This window comes from Oncorhynchus clarkii, chromosome 32 (genome assembly GCF_045791955.1).
Source record: "Oncorhynchus clarkii lewisi isolate Uvic-CL-2024 chromosome 32, UVic_Ocla_1.0, whole genome shotgun sequence".
NCBI lineage: Eukaryota > Metazoa > Chordata > Actinopteri > Salmoniformes > Salmonidae > Oncorhynchus > Oncorhynchus clarkii.
The window spans coordinates 43,244-66,124 of NC_092178.1; the positions used below are offsets into that span (position 1 = coordinate 43,244).

At 49.2% G+C, this 22,881-nt stretch overlaps 1 protein-coding gene across 9 annotated transcripts in view; it reads right to left on the reverse strand.

The window, feature by feature from the left end:
• Window positions 1–978: 978 nt before the first annotated feature.
• LOC139391829 (ring finger protein 19A, RBR E3 ubiquitin protein ligase) overlaps window positions 979–22,881 on the reverse strand; it is a 55,800-nt gene continuing 33,897 nt past the window's right edge. Inside the window, exons 3-11 of one of the 9 annotated variants that reach the window (XR_011629611.1) lie at window positions 20,974–21,182; window positions 20,680–20,824; window positions 17,300–17,462; window positions 12,957–13,071; window positions 12,601–12,762; window positions 8,750–8,963; window positions 7,318–7,458; window positions 5,952–7,117; window positions 979–5,868 (exon numbers count right to left, since the gene is read on the reverse strand). Coding sequence is in view for 1 of the 9 variants with exons in the window: in XM_071139413.1 (XP_070995514.1) it covers window positions 6,355–7,117; window positions 7,318–7,458; window positions 8,750–8,963; window positions 12,601–12,762; window positions 12,957–13,071; window positions 17,300–17,462; window positions 20,680–20,824; window positions 20,974–21,182 (1,912 nt within the window). In the remaining 8 variants the exon portion in view is untranslated. Of the gene's footprint in view, window positions 7,118–7,317; window positions 7,459–8,749; window positions 8,964–12,600; window positions 12,763–12,956; window positions 13,072–17,299; window positions 17,463–20,679; window positions 20,825–20,973; window positions 21,183–22,881 lie in introns of all 9 variants that reach the window. The other 8 variants (XR_011629613.1, XR_011629618.1, XR_011629617.1 and 5 more) reach the window with 8 other exon arrangements.

Here is a 22,881-nt window from a genome sequence, read left to right on the forward strand (position 1 = left end):
TTGCTGTTGCTGCGGGCGATTCCCTGATCCACCTCTTTTTTATTTTAGTCTACTTGGTAAATCTTTTCTTCTTCTTGAACTGCACTGTTGGTGAAGGGCTTGTAAGTCAGCATTTCACGGTAAACTTGTTGTATTCGCCGCATGTGACAAATAAAGTTTGATGTGATGTCATCCCTCTACCAGATTGATCCCAACCAACCAGTCAGAGATGAGAAGTCTACTCCACCTCAGGTTTGATGCCACAGAAGACTGTATAGGAGGCTTATGAAGACCTGGGAAGGCTGTTCAGGCCTCAGAGTTGACATGAACTATGCTGGATGTTGGGCTCTGGCCGGTTCTGACGCCATCTGACTCCAAAGAGCATCAAAAGCATTGTGTGGACAACGGCGGAGCGTTCAGTAACACAGGGCAGGCAGCTGCTTCCTTCATTTCCATTCTGGAGACTCTAGATGCAATGCAGCTTCTTACACTTACATTTGACTCATCCAGAGCGACTTGGTTAGTTAATTCTGTACCTTGGCGTGCTCAGACTCCATGCAGCAACACACTGTAGAGAAAGGAGGTCAGACTCCATAAACTGCACTATTGACCAGGGTCCATAGGGCTTTAATAAAATGTAGTGCACTATTAACCAGGGTCCATAGGGCTTTAATCAAATGTAGTGCACTATGTAAGTAATAGGGTGCGATTTGGGATGCATTCCCAAAATCTCAGAAGCTGCGAGTGACTAGATTTCTTGCCAAATTATTTGATTTGTTTCCACTAAACTGCAGATTATGCAGAGGCTCTAGAAACACAATGTGGGAGATATGTGGTGTGCCTTATCGAGATTCAAGTTCAACCATATATTGGGGAATTGTAATCTGAACCTCAGAGAAATAACATCCTTGTGTGTATATATATATATAACATACACTGCAGACTATTTTACATGAGGACCTGTATTGAGTCATGTGAACCATTACTGGGCACTGTTGCCTACTTATTTTTATCACAACTCAGCACAAAACTCCAAACTGGTCACACTTGTAACGCAGCCAGTCTTTCATTCAAAACCTGTCATTGTGCATTCATTTTGGATTGTAAACATCTCCCCACAGAACCATTAATGTGAAATGTAATGAACATTGGTTTAAATCACCAAAACATAATATATTTTCACTGTATTCGGTTTAACTATCAGTTAAACCAATAGCAAACAACGCAAGAGACGTGTTTCAAATCACCCTTAGAGGTCACGAGTTATGTTGCTGTAGATTACCCAGCTAAACTGACAGAAAACCTATGATTTCCATAAAATGTGTAATCAATGAAGACAGATAGATTTTTCAGATATAATTGTAACATAAGTGTACAGTTTTTTATTTAATTAGGCAAGTCAGTTATGAACAAATTCTTATTTACAATGACAGCCCACCCTGGCCAAACCCTAACCTGGACAACGCTGGGCCAATTCTGCGCCGCCCTATGGGACTCCCAATCACGGCGGTTGTGATACAGCCTGGAATTGAACCAGGGTCTGTAGTGACGCCTCTAGCACTGAGATGCAGTGTCTTAGACCGCTGAACCAGGGTCTGTAGTGACGCCTCTAGCACTGAGATGCAGTGTCTTAGACCTCTGAACCAGGGTCTGTAGTGACGCCTCTAGCACTTGAAATAGCATAAACTCCTCTCTACATGAGGCCTGGCACTAGTCTTCAAAGTATCATACAGAATCATATTATCAATCCAGACTGATAGTTGCACAGCACCACAACAGTAGATAAATGAACAGTTTAGGGTCAACCTTTAGTTTAGAGAATTTAACTCTGGACTGACAAGCCAGCCCCCCCCAAACCAGTTCCCCTCTAATCAGGAACTGGTTTAGACCTGGGACGCCAGGTGGGTGATTCCCCTCTAGTCAGGGCCTGATTTAGATCTGGGACACCAGATGGGTGCAATTAATTATCATATAGAACAGGAAACCAGCAGGCTACAGACCTCGTAGGGTAAGAGTTGAATATCCCTGGTTTAGAGCACACATCCATGCACTCTGAGAATCACAGGTACATGAACGTAGCCTCAACTCTAACGCTTTCTGTGTTCAAAGATGAATCGTTTCGTTTGAACATGTACTAACACGCCAAAAAATACCCCCCCCCCCCCCGAAGACGTCTCATTCTTGATGAAACCATAGCCTTTGACGTTGAACCACTTGACTGTACCCAAGACTGTTGTCACAGTGTTGACTGTACCCAAGACTGTTGTCACAGTGTTGACTGTACCCAAGACTGTTGTCACAGTGTTGACTGTACCCAAGACTGTTGTCACAGTGTTGACTGTACCCAAGACTGTTGTCACAGTGTTGACTGTACCCAAGACTGTTGTCACAGTGTTGACTGTACCCAAGACTGTTGTCACAGTGTTGACTGTACCCAAGACTGTTGTCACAGTGTTGACTGTACCCAAGACTGTTGTCACAGTGTTGACTGTACCCAAGACTGTTGTCACAGTGTTGACTGTACCCAAGACTGTTGTCAGTGTTGACTGTACCCAAGACTGTTGTCACAGTGTTGACTGTACCCAAGACTGTTGTCACAGTGTTGAGTGTACCCAAGACTGTTGTCAGACCTTTGTTACAGTGAAGAAGTGGAAGGGAACTGTACAGCTGAAGCGTTTCCCCCCCAAATCCTTCAAATAAACACTAAGCTATAGGTGAATGTTACTCAATAAATCAGATCATGGACCGCTTGGCAGAAGGTTTGTCTTAAATGCTACACTATATAGGGAATAGGGCTCCATTGGACACCGACTCGGGCTGCTCTGCAGAGCAACACTACACCCCTCATCAGGGGTCCTTAGGAGTGAGGGTTCAACCACAGTAGCCTGTTCTGTCTTTGGTAGGCTAGGTGGTTACCAGATTGGTGTGTCCATTAGCATCTCTGGACTTGTTAAACACAATGATGATGGGATGGTTAGCATCTTGACTTGCTAAACACAATGATGATGGGATGGTTAGCATCTTGACTTGCTAAACACAATGACGGGATGGTTAGCATCTTGACTTGCTAAACACATTGATGACGGGATGGTTAGCATCTCTTGACTTGCTAAACACAATGATGACGGGATGGTTAGCATCTTGACTTGCTAAACACAATGATGATGGGATGGTTAGCATCTCTCGACTTGTTAAACACAATGACGGGATGATTAGCATCTTGACTTGCTAAACACAATGACGGGATGGTTAGCATCTTGACTTGCTAAACACAATGACGGGATGGTTAGCATCTCTTGACTTGCTAAACACAATGACGGGATGGTTAGCATCTCTTGACTTGCTAAACACAATGATGACGGGATGGTTAGCATCTTGACTTGCTAAACACAATGATGACGGGATGGTTAGCATCTTGACTTGCTAAACACAATGATGATGGGATGGTTAGCATCTCTCGACTTGTTAAACACAATGACGGGATGATTAGCATCTTGACTTGCTAAACACAATGACGGGATGGTTAGCATCTTGACTTGCTAAACACAATGACGGGATGGTTAGCATCTCTTGACTTGCTAAACACAATGACGGGATGGTTAGCATCCCTTGACTTGCTAAACACAATGACGGGATGGTTAGCATCTCTTGACTTGCTAAACACAATGACGGGATGGTTAGATAGAATCTGTAGCGATAACAACACTTAGACATTCTGCTTTTCTCTACATTTCTTTGGTTGCGTCCCAGATGGCACCCTATTCTCTATATAGTGACCAGGGCCCATAGTAGTGCACTACACAGGGAATGGGACACAGTCCTGTGTCTATTGAAGAGACAGGATGAGGTGCAAACAGACAGAAGCAGCTTTTTCAAAAAGGCAACATAGGTAGAAAAATCCTCATTTGCATGGTTCCAATGGAGAGGTGTTTGACCTGAATGCATCACCGTTAGCCTGGCTTGTCCCCTCCAACTGGTGATAATGGCCTACGAGTTGAAGACAGCACAGATCATGAACTCAGGCTTAAATCACCATAGCCTTTTAATTAGAAGTGATGTAGATCTATAACAGAATGAAAAGAGAGTCAACCTCTTATCGCTCCCTTTATACCAAACAACCGCTGTTGTCCTCCTACTGATGATGGGCCAGCTCAACTCTGAGGCCTGATTCTTTCTGGAATATTTACTTATATTGTAAATCCAATCCTGACAGTTAAAATCTGTGTTGTTTAAGAAGACAAAGGGTTAAATTAGTTGACTCTTCCTTCCCTCTGCTCACCCCAACCCCCCCTGGCCTCCCCTAACACAGGATCTGACCCCACAGGGCTCAACATGGAAAATACTAAAACTACAGAACAATATTCATCAACATCTTAAAAGTAATATTCATTTTTTTTATAGAATCATGGAAAAAATAAAAATGACTTATTGACTGGTCCCTCTTAGGTCAGTTTGATCTTTTCTTTGACCGGTTCATATTAGAACTGAAGCTTGACAATCCTTTACGCTGCGGTGTGATGCGGCTGACTGACTGGCTGGCTGACTGGCTGGCTGACTGTTCACCACAGACATAGAAGTCTGTGTCTCAAATGGAACCGTACTCATCTAGTAACGCAATACATGGTGAATATGATGCCACCTGAGACAGGGTTTGTTTTGAGTCGGATCCATAGGAGCTTCCTGGATGGACAGTCGTGTGGCCTTCTGGAGAATCTGTCCCCCATGTGAAGGCTAGTATAGAACACTGCTACATCATCACCCCACTGATACACCGGCCATACACCTCGTCCTCTGTCCTTGTACATTTAACTGGAACTTTCCATGGGCCTTGGTACATCTAAATGTTACCACCGACCAAACACACTCCGGACATGATATTTAATCAAGACTTCCCATCCAGACTGCCAACGTCTCTTCTATATGAATAAACCCCTTAAACCAGTAGGAGAGCTTTCTCCCTCCCTATACCTTATTCCTCCACCTGTATCACTACCCAGTCTACCTTATTCCTCCACCTGTATCACCACCCAGTCTACCTTATTCCTCCACCTGTATCACTACCCAGTCTACCTTATTCCTCCACCTGTATCACTACCCAGTCTACCTTATTCCTCCACCTGTATCACTACCCAGTCTACCTTATTCCTCCACCTGTATTACCACCCAGTCTACCTTATTCCTCCACCTGTATCACTACCCAGACTACCTTATTCCTCCACCTGTATCACCACCCAGTCTACCTTGTTCCAGTCTACCTTATTCCTCCACCTGTATCACTACCCAGACTACCTTATTCCTCCACCTGTATCACTACCCAGTCTACCTTGTTCCAGTCTACCTTATTCCTCCACCTGTATCACTACCCAGACTACCTTATTCCTCCACCTGTATCACCACCCAGTCTACCTTATTCCTCCACCTGTATCACCACCCAGTCTACCTTATTCCTCCACCTGTATCACTACCCAACCTACCTTATTCCTCCACCTGTATCACCACCCAGTCTACCTTATTCCTCCACATGTATCACTACCCAGACTACCTTATTCCTCCACCTGTATCACCACCCAGTCTACCTTATTCCAGTCTACCTTATTCCTCCACCTGTATCACCACCCAGTCTACCTTATTCCTCCACCTGTATCACTACCCAGTCTACCTTATTCCTCCACCTGTATCACCACCCAGTCTACCTTATTCCTCCATATGTATCACCACCCAGTCTACCTTGTTCCAGTCTACCTTATTCCTCCACCTGTATCACTACCCAGTCTACCTTATTCCTCCACCTGTATCACCACCCAGTCTACCTTATTCCTCCATATGTATCACCACCCAGTCTACCTTGTTCCAGTCTACCTTATTCCTCCACCTGTATCACTACCCAGTCTACCTTATTCCTCCACCTGTATCACTACCCAACCTACCTTATTCCAGTCTACCTTATTCCTCCACCTGTATCACCACCCAACCTACCTTATTCCAGTCTACCTTATTCCTCCACCTGTATCACTACCCAGTCTACCTTGTTCCAGTCTACCTTATCCCTCCACCTGTATCACCACCCAGTCTACCTTATTCCTCCACCTGTATCACCACCCAGTCTACCTTATCCCTCCACCTGTATCACCACCCAGTCTACCCTCAACCATCACATGATTTTATCTTCCATATTAGCAGACATGGATAAAACACCTTTCCTCCTCTGCTGTCCTGTCTTTCTCTCTACTCTTCCGTAAAACGAGCTTGCCCACTCAGTAAACAGAAGTGGAGTTCAGGCTAGCTGTGAAAAAAGCTGGCTTAAACATTAGGTCAGTCTGTAGTAGTAGCTCTGGAGTCAGCCAGCCAGCCAGTCAGTCAACCAGCCAGGAGAGTTTATATCTCAGTCTGAATGCAGCCACTCCTCACAGGGCTGGAAGGCTGCTGGGATACGACACCTCCGTCCAACATGTTGTTATTGGTCTCCTTCAGGACCTCCTCCACCGCGAGGGAGTCCAGCTCCTCCTGCGTCGTCCTCATCAGCCCTAAGCTCTCCTCGGCGATGTAGAGGAGCATACCTCCTCCTACTCCTCCTTCTGTGTAGACGGGGGCCGCGGAGGAAGGTGAGGAGGAGGAGGATGCAGCGGGACAGTTCTCCAGATGGTCGTTCTCCACCTCCGGCAGGGGGGTGACGGTGACCAGGTCTGTTCCCAGGGAGGTGAGGGGGCGCTGGGGGTGGAGGTCAATGCAGCAGGGGGTGAGAGGAGGTCTGGAGGTCTCCGGATCAGAGCAGCTGAACTCTGATAAGTGGCTGCAGTGGGAGTCTGCTACGGAGGGCAGGGAGCCGCTGAGGGAGTCGAACTCTGAGGAGTTAGTGCTGCGCTGCTCTAGGAGCTGAGCATCCATGTCCTCACGGGTCTCCTGGATCTTAGTTCCTCCGCTGGTCTTCTTAGTCCTCAGCTTGCCCTTGCTCTTCTTGCCCCCCGAGGAAGAGGGATCCTTCACCCATTTGGAGGAGCGAGACTCATGGGGGCAGCCGGAGGGACACACTCCAACCCCTCTTCCCTCGCCGCTGGCGTCGTCCAGGCTGCTGCTGTTGCTATGGTGATGTAGTTTCTTCTCCTGCTTCCCCTCCATGTCCACCTCCAGATTACCCTCTCTGTAACCATGACAACAAGACATGTTAACACCACCTCCAGACGGTTCTATGTAACCATGACAACAAGACATGCTAACAGGTTGGTGATTGGTGATCATATAGGGACAGTAGTATTTGGTGACTGTGCAAAATCATCTAGTGGTGAAGACGACAACAATGTCAACTACCAGAACTGAACCAGTGCTACGGAGGGTGCTGACCTGTCCAGAGGCATGTAGTTGAGAATGGATCCAGCCATTGCTTTGGTGCTAGTGTTGTCACTGATGGTCCCCAAGCTGACATTGGCCGACTCCCCACTCAGACTACCCTGCTCCTTCTGAACGTCAGCCTGGACCTCCAACCTGGGTAGAGAAGGAGATAAACATCAGAGATATACAGTGTTGTGAGCAGGAAGGACAGAGATAGTGTTGTGAGGAGGAAGGACAGAGATAGTGTTGTGAGGAGGAAGGACAGATAGAGGCCACAACATCTCAAATCGGGTTTAAGTCTTTCACTAGGCCATTCCAGAACTTTACATTTAAAAAAATCCAAGATGGCGCTGCAGTAGGACGTGTGTGTTTGTAAATAGCCAGTCTTTCGCATATATATCTTAATCACACTTGCTATCTAAGAACGAATTATACTTTCCTCACTCAATGTGGTACGGATCTGCTATTTTCATTCCTTATAACTGGAACTTCCATCAGGTGCTAGCCAGCTAACTAGAACCTAGTCTGTATTAGCCATGGCTAGCGGTCCTCTAGCCAGCTAACTAGAACCTAGTCTTTATTAGCCATGGCTAGCGGTCCTCTAGCCAGCTAACTAGCACCTAGTCTTTATTAGCCATGGCTAGCGGTCCTCTAGCCAGCTAACTAGTACCTAGTCTTTATTAGCCTTGGCTAGCGGTCCTCTAGCCAGCTAACTAGCACCTAGTCTTTATTAGCCATGGCTAGCGGTCCTCTAGCCAGCTAACTAGTACCTAGTCTTTATTAGCCATGGCTAGCGGTCCTCTAGCCAGCTAACTAGCACCTAGTCTTTATTAGCCATGGCTAGCGGTCCTCTAGCCAGCTAACTAGCTAATAGTCTTTGTTAGCCACGGCAAGCAGTCCTCTCCTTTTTACCCCGTCCTCAGCCAGCCTTAGCTTGGAAAACACCAGCCAGTCTGCACAGTGCGATATCAACCCAGACCATATCGGACTGCTTCTCTCTACCACATCACCGGATTCCTGCCGCTCTGGATCATTACACCGGATCATCGCAGCTAGCTAGCTGCAAACGAGTGGCTACTGTTCACTAACGCTTCTGTCCCGAAGCAAGCACCAGTTAGCCTTGAGCGAGCCTCGAGCCAGGCCCATATACCAACTAATTCTAGGGCTACAATAACTCCTTTGCCAATTGGCCTGGACCCTTTATTGTCGGCACGGAGCCCCGCCGATCCATCACGACTGGACTGCCGACATGATCGCCCGATGTGGTCTCAACAGGCTATTCTCTAACAATGTCGCTGAAGAACCATCTACTAGCCCCAGCCTGTTAGCTTTTCTGAACGCTGTGTCCCCTGCTTGCCTAGCGTAGTAATGACTACTGAACGGCACCCTGACTCACCTAGCGTAGTAATGACTACCGAACGGCTTCTCCACTCTAGTACCCTACCTGTTATAACAGTTGACCATGGCGCTGCCAGACAGAGATCCGGTGATGCTGGCCCCAGCCAGAGCCATGGTGGAGGCATTCTCACTCAGGTTGTCCCTCATGGCGCCCATCCGGTCCATGTGGCTCCCGCTGGCACTCAGACTGCCTGTCATGCCCCCCACACTGCCCTCTCCGATGCTGGGGTTGTGTCTAGTCTCTGCCACCGATGTGGCGTCTGAGGAGAATAATATAATACATGTCACTTCAGATGCCACAGAACACAGGGCCATGTTCAGCAGGACACAACATTGTGGATAATGTTCAGAAGGACGTTTGTTCTCAGTAACATATTCCTCTGACATGTAATAAGAGATTACGTCTGCTCTATTCATTATCAAAGATAGATTTTTCACCATCACCTGATCAGGTGATGAGGTGGTGGAGGAGGAAATGAGTGGTGATGAGGTGGTGGAGGAGATGAGGTGGTGGATGAGATGAGTGGTGATGGTGGTGATGGAGGTGAGTGGTGGATGAGATGAGTGGTGATGGAGGTGAGTGGTGGATGAGATGAGTGGTGATGAGGTGGTGGATGAGATGAGTGGAGATGGTGGTGATGGAGGTGAGTGGTGGATGAGATGAGTGGTGATGGAGGTGAGTGGTGGATGAGATGAGTGGAGATGATGGTGAGTGGTGGAGGAGAAGATGAGTGGTGATGAGGTGGTGGAGGAGATGAGTGGTGAGTGGTGGTGGAGGAGATGAGTGGTGAGTGGTGGTGGAGAAGATGAGTGGTGAGTGGTGGTGGAGAAGGTGAGAGGTGAGTGGTGGTGGAGAAGGTGAGAGGTGAGTGGCGATGGAGGTGAGTGGTGGTGAAGGTGGGTGGTGGAGGAGATAAGTGGTGGAGAAGGTGAGAGGTGAGTGGTGGTGGTGGAGGTGAGTGGTGGTGGAGGTGATGAGGTGGTGGAGGTGGGCTATACTCGGCCTTGTCTCAGGATGGTAAGTTGGTGGTTGAAGATATCCCTCTAGTGGTGTGGGGGTTGTGCTTTGGCAAAGTGGGTGGGGTTATATCCTTCCTGTTTGGCCCTGTCCGGGGGTGTCCTTGGATGGGGCCACAGTGTCTCCTGACCCCTCCTGTCTCAGCCTCCAGTATTTATGCTGCAGAAGTTTGTGTCTCGGGGGGCTAGGGTCAGTTTGTTATATCTCGAGTACTTCTCCTGTCTTATTCGGTGTCCTGTGTGAATTTAAGTATGCTCTCTCTAATTCTCTTTCTTTCTCTCTCTCGGAGGACATGAGCCCTAGGACCATTCCCCAGGACTACCTGACATGATGACTCCTTGCTGTCACCAGTCCACCTGGCCGTGCTGCTGCTCCAGTTTACACTGTTCTGCCTTATTATTATTGGACCATTCTGGTCATTTATGAACATTTGAACATCTTGGCCATGTTCTGTTATAATCTCCACCCGGCACAGCCAGAAGAGGACTGGCCACCCCACACAGCTGGGTTCCTCTCTAGGTTTCTTCCTAGGTTTTGGCCTTTCTAGGGAGTTTTTCCTAGCCACCGTGCTTCTACACCTGCATTGCTTGCTGTTTGGGATTTTAGGCTGGGTTTCTGTACAGCACTTTGAGATATCAGCTGATGTACGAAGGACTATATAAATACATTTTATTTGATTTTGGAGGAGATAAGTGGTGGAGAAGGTGAGAGGTGAGTGGTGGTGGTGGAGGGGAGTGGTGGTGGAGGTGAGTGGCGATGAGGTGGTGGTGGTGGAGATGAGGTGGTGGTGGAGGAGATGAGTGGTGATGAGGTGTGTGTGGTGGTGGAGGCGAGTGGTGGTTGGTGGTGGAGGCGAGTGGTGGAGGCGAGTGGTGGTTGGTGGTGGAGGCGAGTGGTGGTTGGTGGTGGAGGCGAGTGGTGGTTGGTGGTGGAGGCGAGTGGTGGTGGCGAGTGGTGGTGGCGAGTGGTGGAGGCGAGTGGTGGAGGCGAGTGGTGGAGGCGAGTGGTGGCGAGTGGTGGCGAGTGGTGGAGGCGAGTGGTGGCGAGTGGTGGAGGCGAGTGGTGGAGGCGAGTGGTGGAGGCGAGTGGTGGAGGCGAGTGGTGGAGGCGAGTGGTGGTGAGTGGTGGAGGCGAGTGGTGGTGAGTGGTGGAGGCGAGTGGTGGTGAGTGGTGGAGGCGAGTGGTGGTGAGTGGTGGAGGCGAGTGGTGGTGAGTGGTGGAGGCGAGTGGTGGAGGCGAGTGGTGGTGGTGGAGGCGAGTGGTGGTGGTGGAGGCGAGTGGTGGTGGAGGCGAGTGGTGGTGGAGGCGAGTGGTGGTGGAGGCGAATGGTGGTGGTGGAGGCGAGTGGTGGTGGTGGAGGCGAGTGGTGGTGGTGGAGGCGAGTGGTGGTGGTGGAGGCGAGTGGTGGTGGTGGAGGCGAGTGGTGGTGGTGGAGGCGAGTAGTGGTGGTGGAGGCGAGTGGTGGTGGTGGAGGCGAGTGGTGGTGGTGGAGGCGAGTGGTGGTGGTGGAGGCGAGTGGTGGTGGTGGAGGCGAGTGGTGGTGGTGGAGGCGAGGGGTGGTGGTGGAGGCGAGGGGTGGTGGTGGAGGCGAGGGGTGGTGGTGGAGGCGAGTGGTGGTGGTGGAGGCGAGTGGTGGTGGTGGAGGCGAGTGGTGGTGGTGGAGGCGAGTGGTGGTGGTGGAGGCGAGTGGTGGTGGTGGAGGCGAGTGGTGGTGGTGGAGGCGAGTGGTGGTGGTGGAGGCGAGGGGTGGTGGTGGAGGAGGCGAGGGGTGGTGGTGGAGGCGAGGGGTGGTGGGTGATGGTGGTGAGTGGCGGTGGGTGATGGTGGTGAGTGGCGGTGGGTGATGGTGGTGAGTGGCGGTGGGTGATGGTGGTGAGTGGCGGTGGAGGTGAGTGGCGGTGGAGGTGAGTGGCGGGGGAGGTGAGTGGCGGGGGAGGTGAGTGGCGGGGGAGGTGAGTGGCGGGGGAGGTGAGTGGCGGGGGAGGTGAGTGGCGGGGGAGGTGAGTGGCGGGGGAGGTGAGTGGCGGGGGAGGTGAGTGGCGGGGGAGGTGAGTGGCGGTGGAGGTGAGTGGCGGTGGAGGTGAGTGGCGGTGGAGGTGAGTGGCGGTGGAGGTGAGTGGCGGTGGAGGTGAGTGGCGGTGGAGGTGAGTGGCGGTGGAGGTGAGTGGAGGTGAGTGGCGGTGGAGGTGAGTGGCGGTGGAGGTGAGTGGCGGTGGAGGTGAGTGGCGGTGGAGGTGAGTGGCGGTGGAGGTGAGTGGCGGTGGAGGTGAGTGGCGGTGGAGGTGAGTGGCGGTGGAGGTGAGTGGCGGTGGAGGTGAGTGGCGGTGGAGGTGAGTGGCGGTGGAGGTGAGTGGCGGTGGAGGTGAGTGGCGGTGGAGGTGAGTGGCGGTGGAGGTGGAGGTGAGTGGTGGTGGAGGTGAGTGGTGGTGGAGGTGAGTGGTGGTGGAGGTGGAGGTGAGTGGTGGTGGAGGTGAGTGGTGGTGGAGGTGAGTGGTGGTGGAGGTGAGTGGTGGTGGAGGTGAGTGGAGGTGGAGGTGAGTGGTGGTGGAGGTGAGTGGTGGTGGAGGTGAGTGGTGGTGGAGGTGAGTGGTGGTGGAGGTGAGTGGTGGTGGAGGTGAGTGGTGGTGGAGGTGAGTGGTGGTGGAGGTGAGTGGTGGTGGAGGTGAGTGGTGGTGGAGGTGAGTGGTGGTGGAGGTGAGTGGTGGTGGAGGTGAGTGGTGGTGGAGGTGAGTGGTGGTGGAGGTGAGTGGTGGTGGAGGTGAGTGGCGGTGGAGGTGAGTGGCGGTGGAGGTGAGTGGCGGTGGAGGTGAGTGGCGGTGGAGGTGAGTGGCGGTGGAGGTGAGTGGCGGTGGAGGTGAGTGGTGATTATGATAACTCACCAGTTGCAGCCGCTGCACTTCCGACGTTCATCTCATTCTCGTCATCAAAATCGATGCGGACCCCTTTCCCGTTACCGGCGGAGACGCCACACCCACCGCTGCGACACAGAGAGATGGGCACCACCCCGTAGACGTATGCCAGCATGATGGGCACGCCGACACCTGGAGACAATCAGAAAACACAGAAGATCCTGCTAATGGTGGATCTGAATGACATACTAAAGAAGAGTATCATACAACGGTCCCCTGGGAGTGACAGAGGATATTGAAGATGGCTTGTCTTGTATAGAGACCAGTTAACATTTTAACTAAACTAACCTCTAGATATGATAAGAGCACTAGGGAGAGGGACTTACCAACAGTAACTGCTGCCACCACGGGGGAGACAATGACAGATAAGGTCACGCCACCCGCTATCACCAAGTTCCTCTTATGTTTGGAGATGTCCTTTCCTTCATAGCGATTGTGAATCTGAGAGGAGATGGAGGAGGAAGAGAAGAGGAGTTGGAGGAAGAAGAGAAAGTGGAGAGGTAGGAAGAAGAGGGATGAAGGAGGAGGAGAGGGATGAAGAGGAAGGAGATGGATGACGAGACAAGAGGAGGAGAGGGGGGAGGTGGTGAGGGTAAAGGAGGAGAGGAAAGAGAGGATATGTCAGTAACAGGGACGTCACAGACTTTAACACAGGGGGATTACGGACTGCAGCAGCCCCCAAACCCATCCAAACCAAACTAAAAGCCTCATTAAGGATGACCCTGATCTTAATGAACAACTAAGCTCCTACTTCCAACTAGAGCTCAGCTAAAGTTAGACAGTGGATCATTATTTTTGTAATCATATGTTGCCAACATGTTTGTTGCAGGGTTCCGTTAACTGGTAAATGCTGTTTTTGACAATAAATACAATGGTTGCCAGCCAAACTGTCAGAAATAGCAGTGGATGATATTCTTCATAGGATAAATCCTCAAGCTGCAGGTGTGTGTGCTTCTATTTTTACTCATGCAGAAGAGGTTAGGTGAGGTCCTCATAAAAGGACTTCAGCTAAGTGTACCCCTACTGGGTAAGATTGTGCTGATTATCCGTTTGCAGTGTGCCTCCCGAGAGGGGATTCTTCACCAAAACAGAGTAAAGACTGCCTCCAGATCACTCCTGGAGGACAATGTAGCGAGGCTGATGAGCATCAAGCTGCTCCAAGGAGTTTCCCGTTTTGACTTCCCGGACAACTTTGAGCAGACAAAGTTCCACCGTAAGTAAACGCAAGTAAATTAGAGGCAAATTGTGTTGGTCAGGCACGTCCTAGCAGTTATGCTGCCTCCCTGGATAAGATCAACATGTGTCAGGTTTTTATTTTACCTTTATTTAACTAGGCAAGTCAGTTAAGAACAAATTCTTAGTTTCAATGACGGCCTAGGAACAGTGGGTTAACTGCCTTGTTCAGGGGCAGAACCACAGATTTGTACCTTGTCAGCTCGGGGATTTGAACTTGCAACCTTTCAGTTACTAGCCCAACGCTCTAACCACTAGGTAGGATGGAGTGGATTGATAGATTAGCGTAAGTAATGTGTATCATGCACAATTGGTGCATTTCAGTTGAGCTTGGAAACGAAATATCGTTGATTTCTTTTGATTTTCCCATGATGTCAAGCAAAGAGGAACTGACTTTGAAGTTAGGCCTTGAAATACATCCACAGGTACACCTCCAATTGACTCAAATGATGTCAATTAGCCTATCAGAAGCTTCTAAAGCCATGACATAATTTCCTGGAATTTTCCAAGCTGTTTAAAGGCACAGTCAACTTAATGTATGTAAACTTCTGACCCACTGGAATTGTGATACAGTGAATTATAGGTGAAATAATCTGTCTGTAAATAATTGTTAGAAAAATGACGTGTGTCATGCACAAAGTAGATCTCCTAACCGACTTGCCAAAACTATAGTTTGTTAACAAGAAATGTGTGGAGTGGTTGAAAAACAAGTTTTAATGACTCCAACCTAAGTGTATGTCAACTTCCGACTTCAACTGTGTATCACATGACACGGCAGTTCAAATTAATTTAGCTAAACCTAACCCTTTTCCTTGCCTGCTACGAAAACTCAAATCTGACGTTAATTTGACAAAAGCTGGATCCCTGCTAGCCATGACCGTCCGGCCCTGGCGTTCATTTACAGTTTAATTTATTAGGCCTCATTTAACATGTTCATGCCTAGGCTACATTAAATGACAGGCCTAGATTGAATTTGAAAACAGCTGTTTTGTTATTTATTTCTTAAAATGTTCATACAGATGGTTTATAGGACAGGTCGTTCACAAGTTATATTATACAAATATATTTCTAGGTCATGTTTTATTACAGTGTAGGTGACTTGTTCTTCTAAGCTGAATGTTTTCCCTTTAAGTGATAATCGTTTATGATTTATAGCAGGGATGAAGATGCAATGGGCAATGTTATGCTTTTCAATAAGACCCTATATTCTATTATTTTAAGATGATTTACAATAACCCTAAATGCGATTGAGAACCGTGGCTGGATGCTCTAATGTTTTACCCATCCAATGCATATGGATGTCTGGTCAATTTCTCAAATGTCCGGTCAATTAAAAATCTTGCCGGTCACGTTGTCCAGCACCAACCCTGGTTGGATCCCATACACTGGTTCGGTTTCAACCCCCCCCGTAGTGCTCTGCAGGTGCATCCTACACCATGTCGGCCATTACTCCCACCATAGACAGTCTGCCGTAGGACACTACTCAACGTCATAGATTCTAGACTGAGTCTCAGAACCCTGGTGTAGAATACTTTATCTAATCAATGGCTCTAATCTCATCTCCTAAAATGGCAAAAAAACAGACTTAGGCTGAGCAGACAGTAGAACCATCTGGAGACTGATGTAGTTGGACAGTCACATGACTTTCCCAGAACTGGGAATGGATGGTGTGTCAATACACCCAGTCAATATAAAGATACAGGCGTCCTTTCTAACTCAGTTGCCGGAGAGGAAGGAAACCCATTGGGGATTTCACCATGAGGCCAATGGTGACTTTAAAACAGAGTTTAATGGCAGTGATAGGAGAAATCTGAAGATGGATTAACAACAGTTACGCCCCAATATTAATGACAGAGTGAAAAGGAAGCCTGTACAGAATAAAAATATTCCAAAATATGAATCCTGTTTGCAACAAGGCACTAAAGTCACACTGCAAAAAAATGTGGCAAAGCAATAAACTTTTTGTCCTGAATACAAAGTGTTCTGTTTGGGACACATCCAACACTGAAGGTGCATAGTCACTGAGAACCACACTCCATATTTCAAGCATAGTGGTGGCTGCATCATGTGGAACTACGTTGTAGCTTTGGTTGAATGTGGTGGCCAGGTGGAACTACGTTGTAGCTTTGGCTGAATGTGGTGGCCAGGTGGAACTACGCTGTAGCTTTGGCTGAATGTGGTGGCCAGGTGGAACTACGTTGTAGCTTTGGCTGAATGTGGTGGCCAGGTGGAACTACGCTGTAGCTTTGGCTGAATGTGGTGGCCAGGTGGAACTACGTTGTAGCTTTGGCTGAATGTGGTGGCCAGGTGGAACTACGCTGTAGCTTTGGCTGAATGTGGTGGCCAGGTGGAACTACGCTGTAGCTTTGGCTGAATGTGGTGGCCAGGTGGAACTACGTTGTAGCTTTGGCTGAATGTGGTGGCCAGGTGGAACTACGTTGTAGCTTTGGCTGAATGTGGTGGCCAGGTGGAACTACGTTGTAGCTTTGGCTGAATGTGGTGGCCAGGTGGAACTACGTTGTAGCTTTGGCTGAATGTGGTGGCCAGGTGGAACTACGTTGTAGCTATGGTTTTATTTCTACTGGTCAAGCCACAACTGAGCGAGACTCAACCTCTGACACTAGCGCCTCTATTTCAGTTTCATAAAATAAAGAATTAATGAAACGGCGTTGTATATTCCCAACATAATTTAAAGGGATGATTTTGACCATATGCTTACATTTGGGGCATTTTGAAATGCAAAAAGCCAAGGCTGTGCATGAGCACTGAGGCTGAGAACAATTGGTATTTCAATGGTTCTCTGCTACCGGTGTGCGTATGGCTCTCATAGGACACTTTTTCTATGCGTACGACCATTCTAAAATCTTTTGTAAGTAGCATTACTCAATATTGATAAATGAGGCCCCAGATCTACAATGCTCTGAGACTTACCCAGAAAAACACCTCATTAAATCGCTACCGAAGGTCATTTTAACATTATTGACCCAGGCGTGTGAATACTTACGTAAATGAGATATTTCTGCATTTCATTTTCAATAAAATTAGCAAAAATGTCTAAAAACATGTTTTCACTTTCTCATTATGGGGTATTGTGTTATAGATGGGTGAGACATCTCTTTAATCCAGGCTGAAACAACAAAATGTGGAAAAAGTTAGGGGGTGTGAACACTTTCTGAAGGTACTGTATATAATACATTTATAAGTCCAATAATGTACATCGCAATTAAGGATTCTCTTTAAAACAGCAGTAGCATTGGCAGCAACAGCAGTATGAAATACCTCCCTGTTTCCCTCTGTTTTCAATGTGCTACTAGTACAATCAGATTCATTTAACTGTTTGTAGCCGTGCGTGTCGTGTCAGTGGCTTTTGAGGGTCATCTATACACATTCCTATAAAAAAAAAAAGGTTCTAAACTATTCCTGTGTCCAAACTCACCTTCCTCCCCACGTAGACAGGGATGCCTATGATCATGGCGGGGATGGCGATGCCAGCGATCAGAGCGATGCCCACCGGTGCGCCCACCAGCGTGCCCAGCTGCCACAGAATCTTCTTCTTCCTGCTCCATGGCTTCTTACCCCAGAAGGTACATCCTGACGGGCTGGGGGGTGAGAGAGAGGACATTACAACACCATCCTGACGGGCTGGGGGGAGAGAGAGAGGACATTACAACACCATCCTGACGGGCTGGGGGGGGAGAGAGAGGACATTACAACACCATCCTGACGGGCTGGGGGAGAGAGAGAGAGGACATTACAACACCATCCTGACAGGCTGGGGGGGGGATGAGAGGACATTACAACACCATCCTGATGGGCTGGGGGGAGAGAGAGAGGACATTACAACACCATTCTGACAGGCTGGGGGGTGAGAGAGAGGACATTACAACACCATCCTGACGGGCTGGGGGGAGAGAGAGAGGATATTACAACACCATCCTGACGGGCTGGGGGGGGGGGAGAGAGGACATTACAACACCATCTGACGGGCTGGGGGGGAGAGAGAGAGGACATTACAACACCATCCTGACAGGCTGGGGGGTGAGAGAGGACATTACAACACCATCCTGACAGGCTGGGGGTGAGAGAGAGGACATTACAACACCATCCTGACGGGCTGGGGGGAGAGAGAGAGGACATTACAACACCATCCTGACGGGCTGGGGGAGAGAGAGGACATTACAACACCATCTTGATGGGCTGGGTTGGGGAGAGAGAGGACATTACAACACCATCCTGACGGGCTGGGGGGAGAGAGAGAGGACATTACAACACCATCCTGACGGGCTGGGGGGAGAGAGAGGACATTACAACACCATCCTGACGGGCTGGGGGGGGGAGAGAGAGAGGACATTACAACACCATCCTGACGGGCTGGGGGGGAGAGAGAGAGGACATTACAACACCATCCTGACGGGCTGGGGGGGGGGATGAGAGGACATTACAACACCATCCTGATGGGCTGGGGGGGGAGAGAGAGAGGACATTACAACACCATCCTGACGGGCTGGGGGGGAGAGAGAGAGGACATTACAACACCATCCTGACGGGCTGGGGGGGGGGGATGAGAGGACATTACAACACCATCCTGACGGGCTGGGGGGGGAGAGAGAGGACATTACAACACCATCCTGACGGGCTGGGGGGAGAGAGAGAGGATATTACAACACCATCCTGACGGGCTGGGGGGGGGGGAGAGAGGACATTACAACACCATCCTGACGGGCTGGGGGGGGGGGAGAGAGGACATTACAACACCATCTGACGGGCTGGGGGGGAGAGAGGACATTACAACACCATCCTGACAGGCTGGGGGTGAGAGAGAGGACATTACAACACCATCCTGACGGGCTGGGGGGAGAGAGAGAGGACATTACAACACCATCCTGACGGGCTGGGGGAGAGAGAGGACATTACAACACCATCTTGATGGGCTGGGTTGGGGAGAGAGAGGACATTACAACACCATCCTGACGGGCTGGGGGGAGAGAGAGAGGACATTACAACACCATCCTGACGGGCTGGGGGGAGAGAGAGGACATTACAACACCATCCTGACGGGCTGGGGGGGGGGGATGAGAGGACATTACAACACCATCCTGATGGGCTGGGGGGGGAGAGAGAGAGGACATTACAACACCATCCTGACGGGCTGGGGGGGAGAGAGAGAGGACATTACAACACCATCCTGACGGGCTGGGGGGGGGATGAGAGGACATTACAACACCATCCTGATGGGCTGGGGGGGGAGAGAGAGAGGACATTACAACACCATCCTGACGGGCTGGGGGGGAGAGAGAGAGGACATTACAACACCATCCTGACGGGCTGGGGGGGGGGGATGAGAGGACATTACAACACCATCCTGATGGGCTGGGGGGGGGAGAGAGAGAGGACATTACAACACCATCCTGACGGGCTGGGGGGGAGAGAGAGAGGACATTACAACACCATCCTGACAGGCTGGGGGGTAAGAGAGAGGACATTACAACACCATCCTGACGGGCTGGGGGGGAGAGAGAGAGGACATTACAACACCATCCTGACAGGCTGGGGGGTGAGAGAGAGGACATTACAACACCATCCTGACGGGCTGGGGGGAGAGAGAGAGGACATTACAACACCATCCTGACGGGCTGGGGGGACGGAGAGAGAGGACATTACAACACCATCCTGACGGGCTGGGGGGAGAGAGAGAGGACATTACAACACCATCCTGACGGGCTGGGGGGAGAGAGAGAGGACATTACAACACCATCCTGACGGGCTGGGGGGACGGAGAGAGAGAGGACATTACAACACCATCCTGACGGGCTGGGGGGACGGAGAGAGAGGACATTACAACACCATCCTGATGGGCTGGGGGGAGAGAGAGAGAGGACATTACAACACCATCCTGATGGGCTGGGGGGAGAGAGAGAGAGGACATTACAACACCATCCTGATGGGCTGGGGGGAGAGAGAGAGGACATTACAACACCATCCTGACGGGCTGGGGGGAGAGAGAGAGGACATTACAACACCATCCTGACGGGTTGGGGGGAGATTTGTTACTTTACTTTCACTGTCAGAGCAGGTTAGAAAAGCAATGTGTGCAAACCAATCATATCCCTTCCCTCAATGAAAAAAGCAGTGTGCAAACCAATCATATCCCTTCCCTCAATGAAAAAAGCGATGTGTTATAGACATTTACATTAAAGAGCAGCTGCCTTTAAAAAGCAACAAATCTCTTTGAAAACAGCCCATGTGGCATCAATATGAGTCAGAAAGTTATTCTAGGGTAAAAATGTACTACAAAGTGTAAATAGGATCCTTTGTCATAAAGTCTGTCTCGTCTAAAATGGAGTTTGGAACATCCGTGCGTATATGTAAATGAATGTTGGGTCCATTTGCCCACTAACATGGGGAGAGCAGCTGCAGTGTTTGCTCTCGATCCAATAGACAGACCCACCCATCTTTGTTTCTGGCCAACAGGTTGAGAAATACTGCATCAAACACCTTAGTTAGATGTCAAACTGCTCAACTAAAACATCCGACAAAAATTTCCAACATTTATTACAGATGTCTTGAGTTATCTTGGACTCATTCTGGTAAAAAATGAGCAACAGAAAAGCATAGGTACCAATCAGCGTGTTTAGTGGTTCTAACAATGGACATTTATCAAACGCTCTGATCCAAAGTGACTTAATTGAATGTAATGCCTATGAGGTAGGTAAAACAACCACATATCACAGGCATTACAAATAAAACTCGATCCGTACAGGCAAGACAAGTGTGAGAGTTAGTTGAAGACATGGTTGTTGTTTGTCAGCCCCTCACCTCAGGTAGTGCAGGTCAGAGATCTCCTTCATGCAGAGCCAGCAGAACTCACAGCCGCACACGGCACAAGTCATGTGGTTACAGCTGCCGTCGTTCATCTTGATGATGTAAGCAGCGCAGCGTGGACACGGCTTGATGTCATCAGCTGGTGACGGTGAGAGAGAAGGAACGGACAGATCAGATTCATCCTCTGTGTGAACTGATATGAGCCGTGAGGACGTATGAGCCGTGAGGACGTATGAGCCGTGAGGACGTATGAGCTGTGAAGCGGTATGAGCCGTGTGTGTGTGTTACCTGCAGCACCACTCTCCTGGCTGTAGTTGAGAGATGAAGAACGGAAGGTGCGTAGCCTCAGGCTCTGGGCTCTCTGCTGTCGGGCAGCATCACACGTCTGGTTGGGGTGCCACAGCTGTTTACAGTGGTAACAGAACTCTGTGCCACACCCCTCACGTCCACACGTGATCTTAGGACAGCTGGCACAGCCAAAGGCAATGACTGCATACCTGGGGAAAGGAGAACAAAAACAAAAATGGTGGCCATTAGTCCCAGAGGTTTCGGTTAGAATCAGTACTGCAGAAGGACACCAGGGGCGATGGGGGGGGGGGGGGGGGGGGCTTTATTTGGCTCATCGCACTCTAGCGACTCCTTGTGGCGGGCAGGGCTGACCTCGGTCGTCAGGTAAACGGTGTTTCCTCCGACACATTGGTGAGGCTGGCTTGGGGTTAAGCAAGAGGGTGTTAATAAGCGCAGTTTAGCTGGTCATGTTACAGAAGACGCATGACTCGACCTTCGCCTCCTAAGCCCGTTGGGGAATTGCAGCAATGCGACAAAATTGAAATTGGGGAGAAAGGGGGGGGGGGGGGGGGGGGGGTAAAAAATATATTGATCTGGCGAGGAGAAACACACAGGTTTACCCATTTACATCAAATTGAAGTTACCCTATTTACAGCCTCTTAACCCCATTGGTCCCGAGACCCCAGCAAAAATAATCGCTTCATTTATGTACGTATCAAGTAGAGGTCGACCGATTAATCGTAATGGCCGATTAATTAGGGCCAATTTTTTTACACCTCTATTTTATCTTTAGGCAAGTCAGTTAACACATTCTTATTTATTTTCAATCACGGCCTAGGAATGAGGAAGAACGACAGATTTTTACCTTGTCAGTTCGGGGGATCCAATCTTGCAACCCTACAGTTAACTAGTCGAACGCTCTAATCACCTGCCTCACGAGGAGGCTGCCTGTTACGCGAATGCAGTAAGCCAAGGTAAGTTGCTAGCTAGCATTAAACTTATTTTATAAAAACAAATCAACGACTGTCATTGCTCCAATATGTACTTAACCATAAACATCAATGCCTCTCTTAAAATCAATACACAAGTATATATTTTTAAACCTGCATATTTAGCTAAAATAAATCCAGGTTACCAGGCAATATTAACCAGGTGAAATTGTGTCACTTCTCTTGCGTTCATTACACGCAGAGTCAGGGTATATGCAACAGTTTGGGCCGCCTGGCTCTTTATGAAATAATTTGCCAGAATTTTACGTAATTATGACATAACATTGAAGGTTGTGCAATGTAACAGGAATATTTAGACTCATGGATGCCACCCGTTAGATAAAATACGGAACAGAATAAACATTTTGTTTTCGAGGTGATAGTTTTCGGATTTGGCCCAAGGCTAGTATTTGATATAGCAGTCTGACTGAGGGGTGGTAGGCAGCAGCAGGCTCGTAATAGTCAAAGGTATATGGTTTAGAGAGAAATAGTCGACGCGTTATAATTCCTGTAATAACTTGCGGCTGAACTTGAAAGGGGTTCCTTCGTTATTTTACTGTTCATGTCTTCCATAGAGAATGTCTTGATCTACTTCCAATAAGGTCTGTGTTTCGTGCTTAAACCATCTCTGTTCATGTCTTCCATAGAGAATGTCTTGATCTACTTCAAATAAGGTCTGTGTTTCGTGCAGGTTAGGGTGCAGGTTTAAACTGCCTCTGTTCATGTCTTCCATAGAGAATGTCTTGATCTACTTCCAATAAGGTCTGTGTTTCGTGCAGGTTTAAACCACCTCTGTTCATGTCTTCCATAGAGTGTCTTGATCTACTTCAAATAAGGTCTGTGTTTCGTGCAGGTTAGGGTGCACGTTAGGGTGCACGTTAGGGTGCAGGTTTAAACCACCTCTGTGTTTTGATACCCG